The 20,492-nt window shown below is 46.5% G+C and overlaps 2 protein-coding genes across 8 annotated transcripts in view; both read right to left on the bottom strand.

Moving 5' to 3' along the window:
* The window catches only part of AKNA (AT-hook transcription factor), a 67,715-nt gene extending 60,436 nt beyond the window's left edge, over positions 1–7,279 (bottom strand). For all 4 annotated transcript variants that reach the window (XM_083721594.1, XM_083721597.1, XM_083721595.1 and 1 more), the window contains exon 1: positions 7,045–7,279. The gene's annotated coding sequence lies outside the window, so the exon portion shown is untranslated. The remainder of the gene's footprint in view (positions 1–7,044) is intronic.
* Positions 7,280–9,189: 1,910 nt separating this feature from the next.
* WHRN (whirlin) overlaps positions 9,190–20,492 on the bottom strand; it is a 127,591-nt gene continuing 116,288 nt past the window's right edge. For 2 of the 4 annotated variants that reach the window (XM_083721697.1, XM_083721695.1), the window contains 4 exons: positions 17,562–18,159; positions 13,210–13,418; positions 11,340–11,462; positions 9,190–10,140 (listed from right to left, as the gene is read on the bottom strand). In XM_083721697.1, coding sequence (XP_083577823.1) covers positions 9,958–10,140; positions 11,340–11,462; positions 13,210–13,418; positions 17,562–18,159 — 1,113 coding nt within the window. In that variant the 3' untranslated portion in view covers positions 9,190–9,957. The remainder of the gene's footprint in view (positions 10,141–11,339; positions 11,463–13,209; positions 13,419–17,561; positions 18,160–20,492) is intronic. The other 2 variants (XM_083721698.1, XM_083721696.1) reach the window with 1 other exon arrangement.

Below are 20,492 nucleotides of genomic sequence, written 5' to 3'. Positions count from 1 at the left end.
TGCCAGCCAGTGTAAACAGCAATGAGCTAGATGATGGCTAGGCAACCTAAGGCCTGGGGGCTGAATCCGGCCCAATTACCTTCTCAGTCCAGCCCACGGATGGTCCAAGAATCAGTGTGTTTTTATATGAGTAGAACGCATGCTTTTATTTAAAATGCATCTCTGGGTTATTTGTGGGGCATAGGAATTCATTCACACACACCCCAATATAGTCCGGCCCTCCACAAGGTTTGAGGGACAGTGGACCAGCCCCCTGCTGAAAAAGTTTCCTGACCCCTGGGCTAGATGGACGATTGGTCTGACTCTATAAAGCAACTTGTTATGTCCTGAACTATGTTGAATACTATGCTTATTGTTACTCCAATGTAAAATGTATAAAAAAGTTTGCAGGTACGTTGTACCCTTCTCCATATTGAAAAGAAGTTGTCAAATTTAGACAACAGCACGCAAAAAAAATTGTTTCCCCGCATTCTACTGAAGGACCCCTGCTTCCTTCTCTCCCTGCTCCCCTCCCTCTCAAGTATTTAAACACTTTGCTATCAGAACATGAAGCATCAATCCAGTTCCGTTTTGAGCAAAGAGAGTCCTTTTAAACAACTAGTGAGAGTTACTCTGTCTGCTTTCCCCAGAAATACACTGCATCCTGCTACCAGCATGCACTGTATAGAAAAAGGCCAGTTAAGAGGAATCTTACATTTCTCCCCGCCCCTTGCAGTTTAGAGAAGTCAGCTTTGCTAATCAGATTATTCATCTTCCCCGGCCACAGACTCCTCTCCCTCCTAAGTGCTCTGTTCAGCTGCTCACCTCCCTCCTCAAGTATGTCCAAGAGGCACAAAACGGGAAAGAAATCATCTGTTTTCCCAGTTCTGTGCCCCTCTGTTCCTGGATTCCCTTTTTTTAATGTTACCTACTTTATTCAGTATTTTGGCAAGTTGTTTGTTTGGCCTCATCTGCACAGCATGTTTAAAGCTGTATCATTATCACTTTAAAAAGTTGTGGGCTCTCCAAAGGAATCCTGGGGTGCAGAGAGCTGCTAGAAGAAGCCCGTTCCCCTCACAGAGCTACAGTGTTTATCAGTCCATCTTACCAGGGAAATGAGCCTGGGAAACTATGAGAATGTGTGATCCTGGCTTGTTGGTGGGTTTAAATGGGACAAGTATCAGAAAATAAGGGCTGTTTGTATACAGTGGTACCTTGGGTTAAGAACTTAATTCGTTTCGGAGGTCCATTCTTAACCTGAAACTGCTTTTAACCTGAAGTACCACTTTAGCTAATGGGGCCTCCCACTGCTGCCGGAGCACGATTTCTGTTCTCATCCTGAAGCAAAGTTCTTAACCTGAGGTACTATTTCTGGGTTAGTGGAGTCTGTAACCTGAAGCGTCTGTAACCTGAAGCGTCTGTAACCCGAGGTACCACTATATAGTAAACTTCAGGTCTGGGAGTGGGGGCAAATGGGGCCCTCTGACCAGCCCTTGGGACTGTCTCTAAGCATCACCCCTCCCTAGCCACATCCACTACTGGGTCAGCTTTGCAACCTCTTTGCGTGTTTTGACCTTGCTGCAATGGGCAATGTGTAGTAACATGTACTACACATTGTAGTACTACACATTGTAGTACTACACATTGTAGTAGTAACATCACTCAATATGCTTAATATACATACTGAGTGACTATCATGGGTAGGCAAACTAAGGCCCAGGGGCCAGATCCAGCCCAATCGCCTTCTAAATCCAGCCCGCGAATCAGCGTGTTTTCACATAAGTAGAATGTGTCCTTTTATTTAAAATGCATCTCTGGGTTGTTTGTGGGGCCTGCCTGCTGTTGTTTACATGAGTAGAATGTGTGCTTTTATTTAAAAATGCATCTCTGGGTTATTTGTGGGGCACAGGAAATCATTATTATTTTTCCAAAATATAGTCCGGCCCCCCACAAGGTCTGAGGGACAGTGGACTGTCCCCCTGCTGAAAAAGTTTGCTGACCCCTGGACTAGATAATACTGATTTTTGTTTGCCTCGATGGAGGACAGAGGTGTGTGTGTACATATGTGTGTCTATACTGTATATACATGTACATGAAAACAAACAAGCCTGCTATGTCTGCAGCACAAAAGTGACCTCTTCTGGGTAGAAAGATAAATTTTAATTGCTCCACCCACTTTTGCCTCTGGCCCCGCCTACCACTGGGATGTGATGTGGCTTAGAGAAAGTTGCCCAGAAGGGAATGCGGCTCTTGGGCTGAAAAAGACTCCCTACTTCAGTTATATAGGAATGTTTGGAGGCTATGCTATGATAGTGAATCATAGACATATAGTAGGTACCTCGGGTTAAGTACCTAATTCGTTCCGGAGGTCCGTACTTAACCTGAAACTGTTCTTAACCTGAAGCACCACTTTAGCTAATGGGGCCTCCTGCTACCGCCGCACCGCCAGAACACGATTTCTGTTCTCATCCTGAAGCAAAGTTCTTAACCTGAAGCACTATTTCTGGGTTAGCGGAGTCTGTAACCTGAAGTGTTTGTAACCTGAGGTACCACTGTACTGTGGACCACCCTTCCCCTCCAGGTAGTACGGTCAAAGTACCAAAATGATGAGACTTTGAGTTAAACCATATTATGCAACCAATTACAGGATTAAGTCCCAAAGATCTCAGCCCGGCTCACTTCCAAAGAATGGTGCTTAAAGATTAAGACACGTGGCTGCAATTTCTTGGCAAGGAAAGTTTTATGAAATCCAGACATGAATTATCTCTGCACTCTTAAAATATTGCTATTAATGTTATTAATGTTAGGCAGGCACTTTCCGTGCACTGTTTTCAGCTCCTGCTGAATTTTCTGTTTTGTGTTTTGACAAACCTCCCCAGGCATCAAAGTTTAACGTGCAGCAATTTTAACACTACATTTTATTACGCATATTAGTTTTTTTTAAAAAAACAAAAAACTATTACTGGCTTCATTCATTATTTTGATATTTTTAAATAAATAAATGATTTTAATGTTTGCATTTATCACTGTTTTTAAAATGAATGTTTTAGATCATTCTCCATAGACCACTGTGATATTTTCTGTCATGTAAGGGGTGTGTACTTTTTAGAATCATAAAATCAAAGAATTATAGATTTCAAAGGTACCCTAAGGATCATCTAGTCCAACCGCCCTGCAATGCAGGAATATGATGCTGTCCCATATGGGGATCAAACCTGCAACTTTGGTGTTATCAGCACCACGCTCTAACCAACTGAGTTAAATAAATAAATAAATAAGCAAGCAGCTTAAGGTGGAGAAGTACATTTTAATCAACCCATGACTCATCTTTGATTTCTAAACCAGTGGATTTTTAAACCAGTTGCACTCTATCCAGAGGAAAGTTGGTCAGTTATTTACTTATTAGTATATATGTCAAGTACTTACATACTGATTTTCATCAGAACAGATCCCCAAGTGGTTTACCAAAAAAAGCAGTAAAGCAGTAAAAATTAAATACAGTGTGGAAAAACATCAAAATCCATAAACAGTATAATATATAAGGCATCAAGCTCTGTAACACAGAATTCAACTCATTCAGTATGCTGGCCACTCACTCAATATCTACAGTCCAGCTGTGGGAGAGCTGAGAAGCAGAGCTCCCTCCCTGTTCTCAAGGACAGCCCTGAGAACAGTACTGAGTTCCGTTCTCAGCTGATTAGTTCTTCTTTTAAAAGTAAGCATATGGGATTTTTATTATTTTATAAAAAATAGAAACTAAAAGGTCTTCCAAACTTAAACTTAAGTGTGCCATTTGCTTTTAACATTTTTGAAACTGATAGGAAATGTTTTAAAAGTCAGCTTTACAGCTTTGCTGCGTGATCTGAGATCACATAAATTTTGCAAAGTGGGTGGCTTGATAAATTCTGCTTGGCATGTGGCATATTTTGCTTGATTAAAAAACCAAATCTTTGAAAATGAGCCCTTTAATCGGAGCAGATGGGAACCTGTGGCCCTCTAGATATTGCTGGACTCCATCTCCCAACATCTGCAGTCACTGACCATGCTGATTGGGGCTGATGGGAGTTGGAGTCTAACAACTTTTGGAGGGCAACAGGCTGGGTAAGGCTACAGTATGACAAGGAAGCTGTGTGTGTGTGTGTGTGTGTGTGTGTGTGTGTGTTAGAGAGAGAGAGAGAAAGAGACTGTAGAGTCAGAACATTATATAACACAGAATTTCTCCTTTCTTCTGTACCCAGCTGTGTTTCACATGGTTTGTGTACCATCTGGATACCTCTAGGATATACTGCAAAGCCACAGACACAGACACACATGTACCCCAGGAGGTAATAAATGAACCCAGAGTTTGCAATGTCACTCACTGGAGCTTTAGATCAAAGACAAAAAACTCTGTTAGCTGAGCAACTCATGAGAACATTCTGGTTGTTGATGGTGGTGGTGCAACAGAGAAGCTTTCAAGTCTCAAATTCTATAAAGCATGAAAGTATGATTGATGTATTTTTTATTTATTTATTACATAGATAGCCTTAAGATTTTTTATTTTTTTTACAGCGAAAAGGATATGAGCCTTTGACTTAAGCTGCTGTTATGTGTCAGACTCTCAGCTTTCCATCTGTAAACTGGGATCTCTGATTGAGCCAGCAATTGCCCTGCCAATATTTGTTCTAGGGGTAAAGGGATAGTGTAAAAAATAATAATAGCAATACCATGCAAAGGACCACATAACTCGTTTGCTTACTTCTTAGTAGATGCACTGAGTATGACTAACATTGGATGCAACCAGAGTAGACCCACTGCAATCGACAGACCCTACTCACTTAGGTCCAACACATTTAGAATAACACTACTGTAGACTTACTGCCTAAACCAAATTTCAAATATGAACTGGAGGAGAAGGAGGAACTAGAACGTTTATACTGTTGCATATTGAATACCTTTAATAAAGCTGGATATTCATTGGCCAACATCCCCACCTCCTTAAAAGAAAATCAGAGAGGAAGCCTTTCGCATGGCATGGCGAAAGTGGATTGAGAGAAGTCCCCCCCCCCCTCTCATTACACAAAACTTGTGGATAATGAAGCTGAATATTGGAAGATTCAAAACAGATAAACTAAAGTACTTCTTCATGCAGTGCCCAGTTAACCTATGGAACTCACACCCACAAGGGGCAGTGATGGCCACCAAGAAGAAGAGGAGTAGGAGTTTGGATTTGATATCCCACTTTATCACTACCAGAAGGAGCCTCAAAGTGGCTAACAATCTCCTTTCCCTTTGTCCCCCACAACAAACACTCTGTGAGGTGAGTGGGGCTGAGAGACTTCAGAGAAGTGTGACTAGCCCAAGGTCACCCAGCAGCTGCATGGGGAGGAGCAGAGACGTGATGGTTCACCAGATTACAAGTCTGCCGCTCTTAACCACTACATGGCTTTAAAATTCATGGAGAATGCTATCAATGGTTACTAGCCATGACGCGGGTGGCGCTGTGGGTAAAACCTCAGCGCCTAGGACTTGCCGATCGCATGGTCGGCGGTTCGAATCCCCACGGCGGGGTGCGCTCCCGTCGTTCGGTCCCAGCGCCTGCCAACCTAGCAGTTCGAAAGCACCCCCGGGTGCAAGTAGATAAATAGGGACCGCTTACTAGCGGGAAGGTAAACGGTGTTTCCGTGTGCAGCGCTGGCTCGCCAGATGCAGCTTTGTCACGCTGGCCACGTGACCCGGAAGTGTCTCCGGACAGCGCTGGCCCCTGGCCTCTTAAGTGAGATGGGCGCACAACCCCAGAGTCTGTCAAGACTGGCCCGTACGGGCAGGGGTACCTTTACCTTTACCTTTACCTTTAGCCATGATGACAACGTATTTTCTGCCTCCATGGTCAGAGGCAGCAATGTTTCTGAATACCAGTTGCTGGAAACCACAGGAGGGAAAGTGCTCTTGTGCTCGATTCCTGCTTGCTGGTTTCCCATGAGAACAGGATGCTGGGCTAGATAGGATGATCCAGCAGCAAGATGGCCTGATCCAGCAGGTGCAATATTCTTAAGGGGGCAGACAGCTCTTTTGACCCCAGTCATGTGGGAGAATTTAGGAAGTTCCCTGTTGCTCAGTTTAACTTACACACATAAGCTTGGTGTCATTGCAAAGCATAGCTACTTAGAAGTAAATCCCACTGAGTTCCATGGGACTTACTCCTGGGTAAGTGTACATGCAGAATTGCAGCCCTGGAACTAAGAAGGAAAGTCTAAAATCTCTTTCAAAGAGAGAAGCAAGCAGATGAACTCACCAGCCTTAGACTGTTCCCTTCGGTTGCTTAGCAAGTAGCCAGATACCAACAAAACTTCCCTGCAGCCAATGCCTTTTCCCTTTAAGAGGCAACCACAGCAACAACAGGTTCTTCTCCCGCTTTGGGAGAAACAACACACAGAAGGCAGCGCACAATCCTTACCCTCGAAGAATTGTAGAGTAGGAAGAGACCTCGAGGGTGCTCTAGTCCAACCCCCGGCAATGCAGGAATCTCAACACAAGGTTCCCCATCCAATTTGAAAGCATACTGGACCCCGCTTAGCTTTGCAGATATGCTAGTAGTTTTAGCGCTGCATCACTCGTTAAGTCTGCAACCCTACACACAACCTTAATTTGGATGTAACATCCCACTGACACAACGGGACCTACTCCTGAGTAAGCAAGCATCGACGTGTGCTACGAAGATTGTTCTTTATTAAAAGAGAAAGATTTTATTTCATTTTCTCAGTTGAGCCTTCTGGAAAATCAGGCATAATTGAAATAAACATGAAAAGGTGGAGAGATGCGCAACTGGCGACATATTGGGGCCACGTTCTCAACTTTTTTTCTCTTTTTCTCAAGAAAAGAGAAAGCGGATCTCGAGCGGGGGGGGGAGATGGGGGGTCAAAGCGCCACTGAATGATTTCTCAGTGATGGGGGTGGGTGGCAGGGATTTATCCCGGGCTGCCTCCCCACCTCTTTTAAAGACAGTCTCTCTCACGCGCCCCTTCCCCACACGGAGTCCTTTCCTGAGAGTCGCGAAACGCGGGGTCTCCAGAGCCGGCTACTCACCTGGAGAGAACAGCTTTTCCTTCCGCTCTCCGCGCGCGACAAAGTTTCCGTTCTTCTCTTCCTCCAGCTGCGCCTTCGCGGGCGAGAAAAGAGCGCTTGGCCCCTTTAGTCAATTTCCTGGAGTTGCAACTTTGGCGGCTAACAATAGTCTCCTCCAATGCTGGGCAGGGAGATAGCCAGGGATGGAAGAGGCCGGGCTTGGTGGGTCATCTGCATAATACGCCCTTCAAGGCTCCTCCTCCCACATCCGCTCGCGTCCGTTAGCAAAGAGGCAGAGTATGCTCTGAAATTCAATGACTGCTAAAAGCGGGACAGTTCTTGCTAAATTGGGATTGGTCGGAAATCGGGGCGGGGCTTAATTTGCATGCAGAGCGACGCGTAAAAAAAAGAAAGAACCGCTTCTTTTTTTTTCCTCGGCAGAACGTGGGGGACTCTCCCCACCCGCTGGATTTTGCAAAACACATAGTACAGTAATCCCGAAGTGGAGCTGGGTGGGACTGTGGTCCTCCAGATGATGTTGGACTACAGCTCCCATCAGCCCAGCCAACAACCCTAGTGTAAACCAAGTTTCCTCCTTTCCCCATCAAAGATTTCATGGTATCAATGTTTGGTTTGTGTTGTTGTTTTTTTGTGTGCATATATAGTTTGCTCTGCAGGAGCAGCAGAAGAAGGAGAAATGTTGTTTCATTTATATTTTTGTTTGCTAAAACCTACTTAAGGTTTTCGTAAAGTTGAAAAGATAAACTGTGTTTCAATAAAAGCTAAAAGACCCTCATTTTGCAAAACTCCTCTGTGCCATCTTTATTTCATATAGGCTGCTGCATTTAGGAGTTTTTGCCAATCTCTGCTCCTCATGACCTGAGAAGGCTGTGTGGGTGAACGGGGTGGGGAGGTTGTTTTCAGCTGATTTTATAAAATGTGCATTTAACTGCAGCTAAAAATAAACATTCGCTTGTTTGCACTAATGTGAATCTTCTGAGCTGGAAAAATCCAAGGTTTTCACTGTGTGGAATTTGTGGGGTAATAAACAGAAAGCATGCCCATCTTTTCAGTTAGATGTAGTAGTCATCACTGATGTGTGCATTTTGTTCTTTTAAATATACAGTGGTACCTCGGGTTACAGACGCTTCAGGTTACAGACACTTCAGGTTACAGACTCTGCTAACCCAGAAATAGTACCTTGGGTTAAGAACTTTGCTTCAGGATGAGAACAGAAATCATGCTCCGGTGGTACGCAGCAGCAGGAGGCCCCATTAGCTAAAGTGGTGCTTCAGGTTAAGAACAGTTTCAAGTTAAGAATGGACCTCCAGAACGAATTAAGTTCTTAACCCGAGGTACCACTGTATTGATATCGTCTTGGACTGGCTGGATGTAGATTTGTCCTGCATCAGCTGGGGAACCCCCAAGGGAACCCCCAGGAGGAGGGAATCAGGGAATTGGTGGTGGGACAATGTATGGTCAGAGGGAGAAAAGGGAGCAGACTGGGAGAAGGTGTTGAAAGCTGAAGAGGTAACAGGAAATGAGCAGGAAAGGCGTCAGAAAGCAGTCCAGAGCCAGAGACACAAGCTGCATCAGGAGAGGAGGGAGGTCAAGAGACAGAGATGAGTTAGGCTGGCAAGGAAGCCAGGCTGTCTCCCCCTCCTGCTGCGACCAGCTATCATCCCCCTTCGTCTCCCAGAACCTGAAGAGGTATGAAAAGGGCAGAGCAAAGACAGACAAGATGTTGATGAGCCTCAGATTGCTTGGGAACGAACAGGGGAATGAGGACACTTAATGAGCTGTGGGAAGACGGAGAGCTTTGGTCCTTGTAACTGCCTCATAAGGGCAAGTTCTATTGGGGAGCATTCTTCAGCCTGGGGTCTGCATTTTCTTAAGGGCAACCCTGACATGCCAGTGATGGGCGGGGGCCAGAGGCAGACTTGGGTTCGTTCCATGGGCTAGTTTCTTTATGCACGCAGCCCTCTCTATCCTCCACCCAGGCAAGCAAGCGGTATTGTCAAGAGTTGAAGGGCACATCCTAGCCAGGCAAAATCACTCAAGGAGGGTGTTGTCTGGGGAGAGTACTGAGGACTAAATAGAGAAGGCCTGCATTTGGCCCCCTAGGTCTGAGGTTCCCCACCCTGTTATAACCAATCAAACAAGTTGTCATTTCCTAACATATTTCATTTATTGAAAAATTAAAAGCACAAGCTCTTTCATATATAAATACAGTGACATTGCTGGCCATTTACAAGGCATTGTTCATGGCAGGCTGTGAATGGGTGGGAAGGCAGAGTATAAGAACCTCACGCCAGGTGTGTCACAGAGGTTAAACCCCAAAGCATTACAAATGGCGCCCCCTGGAAGCCCCTCTCTCCTCTAGGACTGCTCGAGAAGTGGAGGTGGGCTCTTCCCTCACCCAACCCACAGGTGCTCTGAAGCAGGTGCAAAATGCTACTGTACGGTGCAAGCAATGGAAGAGCTAGAGAGGGTGGGGTGAGGTATTCAGACAAGTGACTGGCCAAGTCATTCAAACATAGAGACAAAATAGGCAGAGATGGGACATCTACGCCATAGTTCACCAACCAGATGAGAATGGTTTATGGAAAGAACTATTATCAGGAGGTGACTGACTCTCTTTCTTTTTCCTCTATGTTCTATTGCTCTTTGTTCCCACAGACCACCCGGCCGGGCTCAGTCTTGGAGTGGTAGCAGAGAAGCTGCTTTGAGTACCAGTGCAACAACCCAAAGCATATATCCTGCATGTGCTCTGTGCGCGGCATGCGTGCATGTGTTGCTGGGCTTCAGGTGGGAGTTATCTGGGTCTTGTGATAGTGCACGTGTGCTAACATGCACATGACAGTCTATTCGAACCCTTGTTCTTGCTTTGTTTCTTTCTTGCATTTGGCTTTTGGACCTTTCTGGGCCCTATCCCTAAAGTGAGACATTAAACTCAGTGACTAGGAAATCAACACAGTCCTTGTCCTTCGCTTTAAATGCCTCGGCGATGATGCGAGCTGCTTCCCGGTGCTCTTTCCCATGCATTGCCACTCCATTCACCTCCAGGATCACGTGGCCCACCTTCAGCTTCCCACAGTTGTGGGCAGAGCCTCCCCTCTGGAGCAGGAGCAGAAGAAAGAAAGAAGATATTAAGAGGCAGAACGAGCTGATATATTGTTGTGAGTTTTGCTGTCCTGAGCAGTCGTAACATTGACTTTCGATTTCATTTTGCACATTACTCAGAGAACTCTGGTTATTGGGTGGTTCATAAAGAGATTAAAATAAATAAACAAAATACTTGTATTAACAATAATGCAGAACTTAAAAAAAACAACAAGTATTTTGCTCAATTAATTCCAGGAACATTTTGGTCAATCAAATTCATTATACAGTCATACCTCGGGTTACAGATGCTTTGGGTTGGCCGTTTTCGGGTTGTGCATCACACCAAACCAGGAAGTACCGGAACAGGTTATTTCCAGGTTTCGGTGCTCACACATGTGCAGAAGCACTAAATCACGCTTTGCACATGTGCAGAAGCACTGAATCACAACCCACGCGTGCGCAGATGCGACGCTGCGGGTTGTGAATGTGCCTCGTGCATGGATCATGTTTGCAACCTGAGCAGCATCCACTGTAAATTCCATTGAACACAGTGGGATTCATTCATGTACTGTAGGGTTGAATGCTGAAGGTCTGCAATCCTTTTTAAGGAGTGTTTCAGCAGTTTTTCCTTCTGTGTTTAGTGGCTGGTGCAGGGATGTTGAGCCAGGGTGAGGGAAGAGAGAGAAATGACCAGAGAGGATGCATTTGCTCCAAAAACGTAAATATGCCCATGGACCTAAAAAAGTTGGAACCGCCATGAAAGCACAACTTGGAAACTGCCAAGGGTCTTGGCAGACCACTTAGTTATTTTTCTGACTCTTTAGCAAATGTAAAGCACCATGCCAGATGCTGCATGATTTTTAATTGTATTTCAGTGCTTCTTTTATTTCTTGTATACTGCATTTTATTACATCTTACAGAATTCAAAACGTAATACCATGAAATCCAAGGTAAGAAACAGAAACGCAGCCTAAAGTCAATATGAACATTGAATGCATAGGGTGTGCCAGCTCTCATCTTCAACCACAAGTACATAGACATGCCGCAGACCTCCTGAATGAAGGGCTGGTGGTTCACGATCCACAGCTGGGGAACCTCCTCACCTACTCAGCGCAGGATGCAGCCTTGCTCTGATACATTTCCAATCATTTCGGACCCTGAAAGAGATGTACCTACCAGTGACTGAGAGCACCAGGCACCAGCTCCCTTACCTGTATGGTCACAATACGAGGCAACGGCTGGCGAGTGTTGGCTCCTCCCTCAATGGCAATGCCCAAGGTAGGGGCACTTTTTGTCACCCGAATCAGGTGGGATGTTGGTTCCAGGAGACCTGGCTGTGGTGGAGGAGAAAAAGAGCACGACAACCCGGGGTTATTATTTACTTCTTCTATCCCACTCCTGCAAAGCTTTTGCTCCCTTTTTACTATTTGAATATAAATTAGACCCTTTTCCCCAGTTCAGGATTCACGACTTTACCTTAAAACACAATACTGTGGCCAACTACACCTTGAATGGTGCTCCAGAAACAAAGGGCCAACCAGGATTAGGAGGAGCTTGGGGTGAAAGCTGAAGCTGTCACTCAATTGTGAACTCCCTCCCAGCCCAAGACTTTCCAGCATTTCTCCTTTTAGAACTTTCAGAAGTTCTAAATCATGGGTAGGCAAACTAAGGCCCATATCTGGCCCAATCACCTTCTAAATCTGGCCCGCAGACGGTCCAGGAATCAGCGTGTTTTTACATGAGTAGAATGTGTGCTTTTATTTAAAATGCATCTCTGGGTTAATTGTGGGGCATAGGAATTCGTTCATTTTTTCCCCCAAAATATAGTCTGGCCCCCCCACGAGGTCTGAGGGTCCCTGCTGAAAAAGTTTGCTGACCCTTGAAACTAAAGCATTTCTCCTTTTAGAAAGCATGAGCTATGCTGCCCTCTCGTGGAATAGTCTTCAATTGGCATTGCTTCAGCTACTTTTATATATGCAACTGTTTTATCAACGTTTGCATTATATTGTTGGTTACGTTGGGATGCCTCTTGGGAAGTGATATCTAAATTAAGAACAAGGACAGGGGCATATATGTAACCCCAACTTCCATAAAAGAAAAGCCAGGATAGATAATTAAACACCACCATATAGTGCTGATTGCTGAAGAATTGATGCTTTTGAATTATGGTGCTGGAGGAGACTCTTAAGAGTCCCATGGACTGCAAGAAGATCAAACCTCTCCATTCTTAAGGAAATCAGCCCTGAGTGCTCACTGGAAGGACAGATCGTGAAGCTGAGACTCCAATACTTTGGCCACCTCAAGAGAAGAGAAGACTCCCTGGAAAAGACCCTGATGTTGGGAAAGATGGAGGGCACAAGGAGTTTGACCAAACTGCGGGAGGCAGTGGAAGACAGGAGTGCCTGGCGTGCTCTGGTCCATGGGGTCACGAAGAGTCGGACATGACTAAACGACTAAACAACAACAACTCTGGGTTACTGAGGGGACAGTACACACAGGAAGGTGTTGGAAGACTGGGGAAGAACCCAGTGTAAGAGGTGAGGAAGGTACAAAATCCCAGGATAGGAGGCTGGGAGAAGAATAAAAACAGTGGAAGCCTAGGGGCCTGAGGAGTGTGTGGGCATGCGGGGAAACAGGTTCCTAGCCACTGGAACCCAGTGTGAATAGCCATGATTTTTGCAGCCCTCCTGGACCTGTGCCGTTGGCGGGGGCCAACCCCTAAGTATACCTCTGAAGAAGAACCTCTGTCTCACTTACAAGTTAGAGCCTCTGCTTATGTGTTTTGGAGCACGAGCTGAGACAGCCACCTGTCAGCAATTCTGAGCTAGGTGGACCAGTGAGGCTGTTGGGATTTTTGACTACGTGCTGTTTGATGCAGCTTCCCACAGAAGCAATTAAGGAGCTGGCCAAAGGCTCAGAAAACTGAGCAGGGGGAGTTTTTCTGCCTAGAGATATGGGACCTTGGATACAACTCTGCTATTGGATACCAACCCTTCACCTGGTCCTTTGAAAGTGGCTCAGGACTGACCTCCCCCACATGTTGCTTTTGTTTCCCATGGCTGGTACCCAGTGATGTCTTACCGGTTTGGGGCCTGCCTCTAAGGGCCCGTCAGCCTTCAGTGGTGCTTCCTGCGGGCTCTTGCTTTTTATGGGACCCTGCGGCCGGCTCCTGTCTTTGGCGCTGAGCTCTGTGTCCCCGATGTCCACACCGCTGTCCTCACTGAGGGTCTGCCCACTGTCTGAAAGCTGAGAGAGTGTTGAGGCTGCGGCAGACGACAATGGGAGAAAGGCTGTTAAGAAAGTGCCAGAGGAGAGGAATCAGGCTGACTGTCGGAGGTGGAATTTGGAAGGAGCCCCGATCTAATTAGGCCACACAAAATATTGGAAGCACATTTATAGCACATTGCTCCCCCCAAAGAACACTGGGAGTTTGATAAGTGTAGTGGGAACTGTTGTTCCATGAGGGGCAATGTACTGTTTCTAGGATTTGTTGTGGGCAGCCATTGGGCAAATGTTCTGGTGTGGTCACGCAACCCCTAATTTGCTGCTGAAAGCCTTTACCATGTTATGGCACAAATGTTCTGGTTTATTCTTGTCTGTCCCATGTTTACTGTGCTACAGTTCCCTTCTGGACAGCACTGGGGATGAATCATGGAACAAACTGAAGTGGAATAAGCCTGCCACTAAGACACTATCATTGTGTCAAAGGTATGCTGCTGCACACTGTGCCCGCAATCAAGCACCAGTCTGGAGCGGCCTGGATAGCCCAAACACATTAAACACAGCACTGGATAAGCTCTGAGGTCTATAGCAAGATCTGACAACCTTTTAAAGCCTTATGGGCACCTTTTGATTGTTGTGGGTGCCACTCTTTTTGGACACTATTTCTTCCTCCACTCACCAGCTGATGGGTGGCAAGTTTACATCTTGCTGCTCTTACTTCTGGATTGGACTGCAGGTGGGGGCTGTACCATGGCATGTACTCTAGAAAACCCTTAACAGTTTGGGACCAGTTTACTTGCTGGATCGCCTTACCCCATATTTATGCCTACTGGCAGTGGTGGAGCTTCATGCTCCGGCACTGGGGGGGGGGGGAGCAGGCGGGGCTGGGGCTGGCATGCATCCTGGGGGTGTGGGGTGGCCACGATGGCACCCACCCCCATGATTGTGCTGCTGGGGGCGGTGCACTCCCCCCACACTCCTCTTCCTCCACCAGTGCCCACTGGACTTCTTCAGTCTGCAGAACTAGCACCGTCACAAGTATCATCTAATGTCCATTCCACACTTGCAAGGAATCAGTTCTTCACTCCAGTGGCACCTCCACTTTGGAACTCCCTATCCATTGCCACTAGGCATGCCCGTTTTCAGCATCTGCTAAAAGCTTTTTGGATGTTGTTGTTTAAGCAAACCTGCCCAGACATGTAAACCTAACGTGTGTTTTAACATTAATTTTAAAACTGCTGATTTTATTTTGAATATTTTCTTTTTGGCTAACTTATTGTTAACTTCTGATTTTATAGGTAACTTTAATGTACATTTCATGTAACCTGCTTAGAAGGTTTGATGATTTAATATATTGCTAAATGAATAAATGAAAATGAATCAGTGAACTATGGTCTCTGTCGCTTTAAAATGCCCTACAGATCTTGAGCCCCCTCCTGTTTCCTGTGATGTTAGGTAAAGGTAAAGGTACCCCTGCCCGTACGGGCCAGTCTTGACAGACTCTGGGGTTGTGCGCCCATCTCACTCAAGAGGCCAGGGGCCAGCGCTGTCCGGAGACACTTCCGGGTCACGTGGCCAGCGTGACAAAGCTGCATCTGGCGAGCCAGAGCCGCACACGGAAACGCCGTTTACCTTCCCGCTGGTAAGTGGTCCCTATTTATCTACTTGCACCCGGAGGTGCTTTCGAACTGCTAGGTTGGCAGGCGCTGGGACCGAGCAGCGGGAGCGCACCCTGCCGCAGGGATTCGAACCGCCGACCTTTCGATCGGCAAGTCCTAGGCGCTGAGGCTTTAACCCACAGCGCCACCTGCGTCCCTTCCTGTGATGTTAGAACAGAATAAAATAGAGGAATAACAACAGTCCTAACAGGAAAGGACAAAATCTATAAAAAGAAGGAACAAATGCATGTAGTTTAGCAAAGAGTATCACAAGAGGGAAGCAAAGTTGCAGCTATAAATGTACTTGCAAGATTCAATGGGGAGGCGGGGGAGACTGGAGATTTTATCTGAGAAGTTTAGCTCTGGAGTCCTCATTATTAGAGTCCTATACTAATTAGTGGATTTTCCCTTACAAGTAGTGGTGCTGATCTCTGGTTAAGAGGAGACTGGGCAGAGCCTTCAAGTTAGGAATATTATGTAGCATTACAACTGCATACCCTCCAGCATTCCTCAAATGAAAATAGGGGCATTTCTCACTCCCCCCCCCTGACCCTCCTTAACCTTCATCCCCCCCCCAATCATTTCCTATCAGGATAAGGGTGAGTGCCGCCACCACTAAACCAATGGGACACAGCTCACAAAACCTCCATCATCCTGAGAAAAACCCTTAATCCTGATTTCATTTTATTCTTTGGTAGCTTTACAAAAAGGAAAACACACACCAATAAATAAAGTTTAGGAAGGGGCAAGATTAGATGCACACACACACAAAGTACTTTTTTAATTTAAAAAAAAATCAAGACTCTGCACTCCACTCTGTTCCCCCTTTCTTCCTGCCCTCTGTCTGCCCCTCAGAAGTGGTTTGTCACATGGGGCTGTGGCAGCCTCTCCTTCTCTGTTCTCTAACAGCTGTTATGAGCTGCCCAAGGGAGGAAGAAGAAGAAGAAGAGTTTGGATTTGATATCCCGCCTTTCACTCCCTTTAAGGAGTCTCAAAGCGGCTAACATTCTCCTTTCCCTTCCTCCCCCACAACAAACACTCTGTGAGGTGAGTGGGGCTGAGAGACTTCAAGGAAGTGTGACTGGCCCAAGGTCACCCAGCAGCTGCATGTGGAGGAGGAGGGAAGCGAACCTGGTTCACCAGATTACGAGTCCACCACTCTTAACCACTACACCACACTGGCTCTCAGTGGCAGAAGCAGCTATGGAGAGACACAGAGAAGCTTTTGTCATTCTGGGCCTATCCCTGGAAAACAGGGACACTTGGAGGGCATGTAACTGAGTCAGGACATTGGTTCTATCTAGCTTAGTATTGTCTAGCTTAGTATATGGCAGCAACTCTCCATGATTTTAGTCAGAAGTCTTTTCCAGCCCCTCTTGGGAGATGACAGGAGATGCAGGGACCGTCTGCATGCAAAACAAATATGCTCTACCACTGGATTGCGGCCCTTCCCTTTGAATATGCAGAGTTTTCAGAAGGGCACATTGGCTCTTAGCTACCAAGGGAAGGTGGCCCTCTTCAGTGGGGAGTTTTGTCACCCCAATATCCCCCCCCTTCATGTTTCTGCTGCTCTGGTCCATATTGAAGCTAATTAGTTTCCATTAAGTGTATTTAATTGTTTGATTTTACATGGGTGTGTGATACCCCATCCACAATCAAACACACAAAAATCAAGTTGTGGTGTTTTGTGCCATCCAGAAATTTCAAGAGGTTACCTGCTTTTAGCATTCCAGTCTTGATACCAAGGGTCATGGTGTGAGCTCTGTGTTGCCCCTGCCCTGCCTGCCTACCCAACGCACACTGTAACACACTCAGATAATCAGGTTCAAATCCCAGCTTCCTTGTAAAGTTCACATGAAATAATAGAATCATAAATTGTAGAGCTGGAAGGGACCGTGAGGGTCCTGTAGTCCAACTCCTTTAGTTCAACGTGAAGCTCAAACGCACAACCCTGATATTATTATGCTTTACCCACTGAGCTATCACCGTGAGACAATTACAAGCTCTCCGCCTAACCTACCTAACAGGATTGTTATGAGGAAAACAGGTAAAAGTTACACCCCTTGTTTTGCCCAGTTTTGCCTGTGGTCCCTGCTCACCCTTGGCATGCAGCCCCTGGAAGGTAGGTGGCCAGGACAGTGGTGAAGCTGCATGCTCCAGCACCGGGGAGCAGGCAGGGCCGTTGCTGGTGTGCATCCTGGGGGTGTGGCGTGTGCCCCAGGGGCATGGCACGCTACCCAAGGGGGCCTGGCGTGCGTCCTGGGAGCATGGCATGCCACCTGCGGGGGCATGGTGCCCACTGATGGTGCATGCCCAGGGGGCAGCCACGATGGTACTCCCCTCCCCGGTGGTGCCAGGGGCGGTGTGCTCCCCGCACCCCCTTTTCTCCGCCAGGAAGGAAATGTGGCACTTGGACTGCAAATGGTACCCCACCTATGTTTTAACTGGTGTTTGAGGCCCTCCTCAAATGCCTGGCAAAAAGCAGGTTATAAACACATTAAAGAGCAGAACATGCCCATCATTAACCAGTCTGCTAAGAGAAGAAATCCTCACCTCTGGCCTGGGGCAAAGACCTCACTTCATTCACATCTGGTTCGCTGTTGGGCTGATGAACTTCCACCATGATAAAGTGCTGTGCAGTTCCAGCTTCCCCACCTCCCTTCTCGCTGGGAGGCGGAGGAGCAGGATGGGATGGAGGTGGTGGAGGAGGAGGGGATGGTGCACTGGGGTTTAGAAGGGTGCCGATTTGTGTTGCTCTCTCAGGAGAAGGGTTCTTCAGCCGTGTTGGTGACTGGACCCGAGGGAAGGGCCCAATCAGGTGTTGGTTGACCAGCAACAAGTGGGCATCCAGGGGCCTCCGGGAGGAATGGGTGGCAGGAGAGACAGAAGCATAGATGGCGCTGGAGGTGGAGTCCTCTGTGGAGGAGGAGGCAATGCTGCCTGTATCCTTCTCAGAGAGGCTGGATGGGGGTGTGGGGTTCCGGGGTGCAACAAAGAACAGGCCTGACTGGGAAGATTCTGAAGAGGGTCGCTTGAGGGTGTTGTTTGCTGAGGTCCTGTCCTGGGGAGCAGAGGGGTCTTCTGTCATTTGAGAGGGAGGAGGAGGAGGTTTGAAGGCCGGAGGCTCCTCAGGGAAGGAGGAAACATCATCCTGATTAGACCACAGAGACAAAACAACAACAACCCTTTTTAAGATGGTGGTAAACAATGGTGGTACCATACCTGCCTCTGATAAACAGCCACTATCAAACTTCTGATGAACAAGTGCAACTGTCTTTTCAGACCACTGGTCCATCTGTTATCATCATGTACCAAATTTATTCACCCAAAGAGGCTTCTAAGCCAATGATGGAGGAAAACCAGTGACAGAAACATTAAAATATGAAGCACCCATGATTAAAATAGGCAAACCCCCCACAATCCCATTAAAACAACACCACTGTTAAAATAGGAGACTGATTGAGAGATCAAGATACTGCCTGCAGGGCCTCTTCTATTGAGCTATGCCCTATGCCTTATCATCTTCTGCTATTTGAAGTACATACACTAGACTAGGCTGTGTTTCCTGTAGAAATCTGCCCTATACATTGAGATGATCTAACAAGGCCCTGCTGTAGGTTTCTAGCTCTCAGAGGCCCACTCTCCAAAACTTGGAAAGTTGGGCAAGTGTGTCATTCCTCAAAAGTAGATGTTATGCAGTGTTTGCTTGGGGAAGACACCAAACAGAATCAGGGTCTATTGTATTGTGGCACCCCAAATGTGGAATACCCTCCAAAACAAAAAACATTTTCCTGGCTCCTACTTTGGGGAACACCCCCCAACTTGCTCCTACTGATGGTGCTGATCCTGGTGAATAGCTTTGGACCAAGGTATCTAAAAGGTAGTTTCATAACTTATATATCCAAGGAATGCCCTCCTGCAGATACCATCTCATCAGGAGGTCCATGTCATAGTGGTTGGAATTGGACCTGTTAGAGCGGTGGCACAGTGGAGAGGCAATGTCTCTATTGTGTTTTTGGTACCTGTTGAAGATCTCTGTTTCCCAATGAACCTTTCTAAGTGGAGATTTTCATCCCAGCTCGTATCTGTACTGAGTTTGAAACTGTTTTTAACCATGAAAGTGTTCGTGATTTTTAAATTAAGATTTTGATTAATTTTTCATAAATTAACCAATTAATTTAAACTTCAAATTTGTTACACATTTTTCTTATGTGTTTCCTTATGTGTTTCCATATGTGTTTTCTTACACATATGACTTCCTACGTTCCTTTCCATTCTGTTTTTATACCTGTCAGGGTTTCAGGGACAGAGAGCGAGGGGGAGGGGTCCCAGGGCGACGAGGAAGAGGACGACGACGACCCGAGGTTGTCAGTGAGTCCGTCAAGTGAATCCGAGGATTCCCAAAAGGGAGCCCCCCTGGTCAGGCCAAGGGGCAGTAGAGAGGGAAGCAGTCAGAAGCAGGGGAACGAAGAGGGAATCCCCAGTGGGGGTTGGAGATCGGGACCGGCCTCTCCGTCGGAACGGAGTGAAGGGGGTGGAGTTGCCAGTGTGTCAGAAAGAGCAGAACAGGAAGCAGAGAGGGGAAGGAGTTCGGAGCAGAACGTCCTGCCGGAAGGGGAGGAGTGTAGTACCGAGAGTAGCGTAACGGTCGAAAGGAAGGTCAGAGGCAACGTACGCGCGCCAAGTTCAAATGTGGAGGCGCGCGGAAATGAGGAGAGCCCTGAGGAGGAGCCTGGTCCCAAAGCACGAAGGAGGGGGGAGCAGGCGTCAGAAGACTCAGCCTCGGGGGAGTCCCGGAGGGAGGGAGCACAGGGGGGCAGGAAGACCCTGCGGAAAAGGAAGGAGAGGAAAAGGTGGAGCAGTACAAGCCTCTTAAGCTGGTGCAGGGGCGGGACTGACTCAGAGGGGACTTCTAACGTCTAAGGGTAACAGATGCTGAGCCACGGAGCTTGGATGTAACGACAACAATGTTCTTCAATAAAACCTTTTGTATATAACTTGGACTGGATTTTGGTCTCTTGTGAGCTGGGACCTCGGTTGGCTTTGACAATACCCATCCCTTTTGTATACTGCATAATATCACACACTTCACCTAATACTTGTTCCTGTATTATGTAATAGTCTATTTCATATATTGTCACTTCCCAGTACTCAAATTTCAAATCCTGTCCACAATTTCATTTGCTTATATTTCTCAAATAATATTAATAATAAAAAGGCTTCCCATTTGTGTTGATCTCTTATTTTCACCATTAACTTTGCCAGTTCTGCATACTCCATTTATTTTAGGAGGCAGTCTTCTTTCACTGGACTTTTCTCTTTCCAGTTCTGTGCATATAAGATTCTGTGCTGTTGTTGTTGCATACATAAATAATTTAACCATCTTCTTTGGGACCTCTGACCCAATTATCCCTTGGAGAAAAGCCTCAGACTTTTGAGGAATAGCCAGTTTAAATATATTTTTCATCTCATTATGTATCATTT

The sequence above is a fragment of the Podarcis gaigeae genome (assembly GCF_964106915.1).
Source record: "Podarcis gaigeae genome assembly, chromosome: Z".
Classification (NCBI taxonomy): Eukaryota; Metazoa; Chordata; class Lepidosauria; order Squamata; family Lacertidae; genus Podarcis; species Podarcis gaigeae.
The sequence above is the reverse complement of the archived record's forward strand: the minus strand, read 5'-3'. Positions and strand labels throughout refer to the sequence as shown.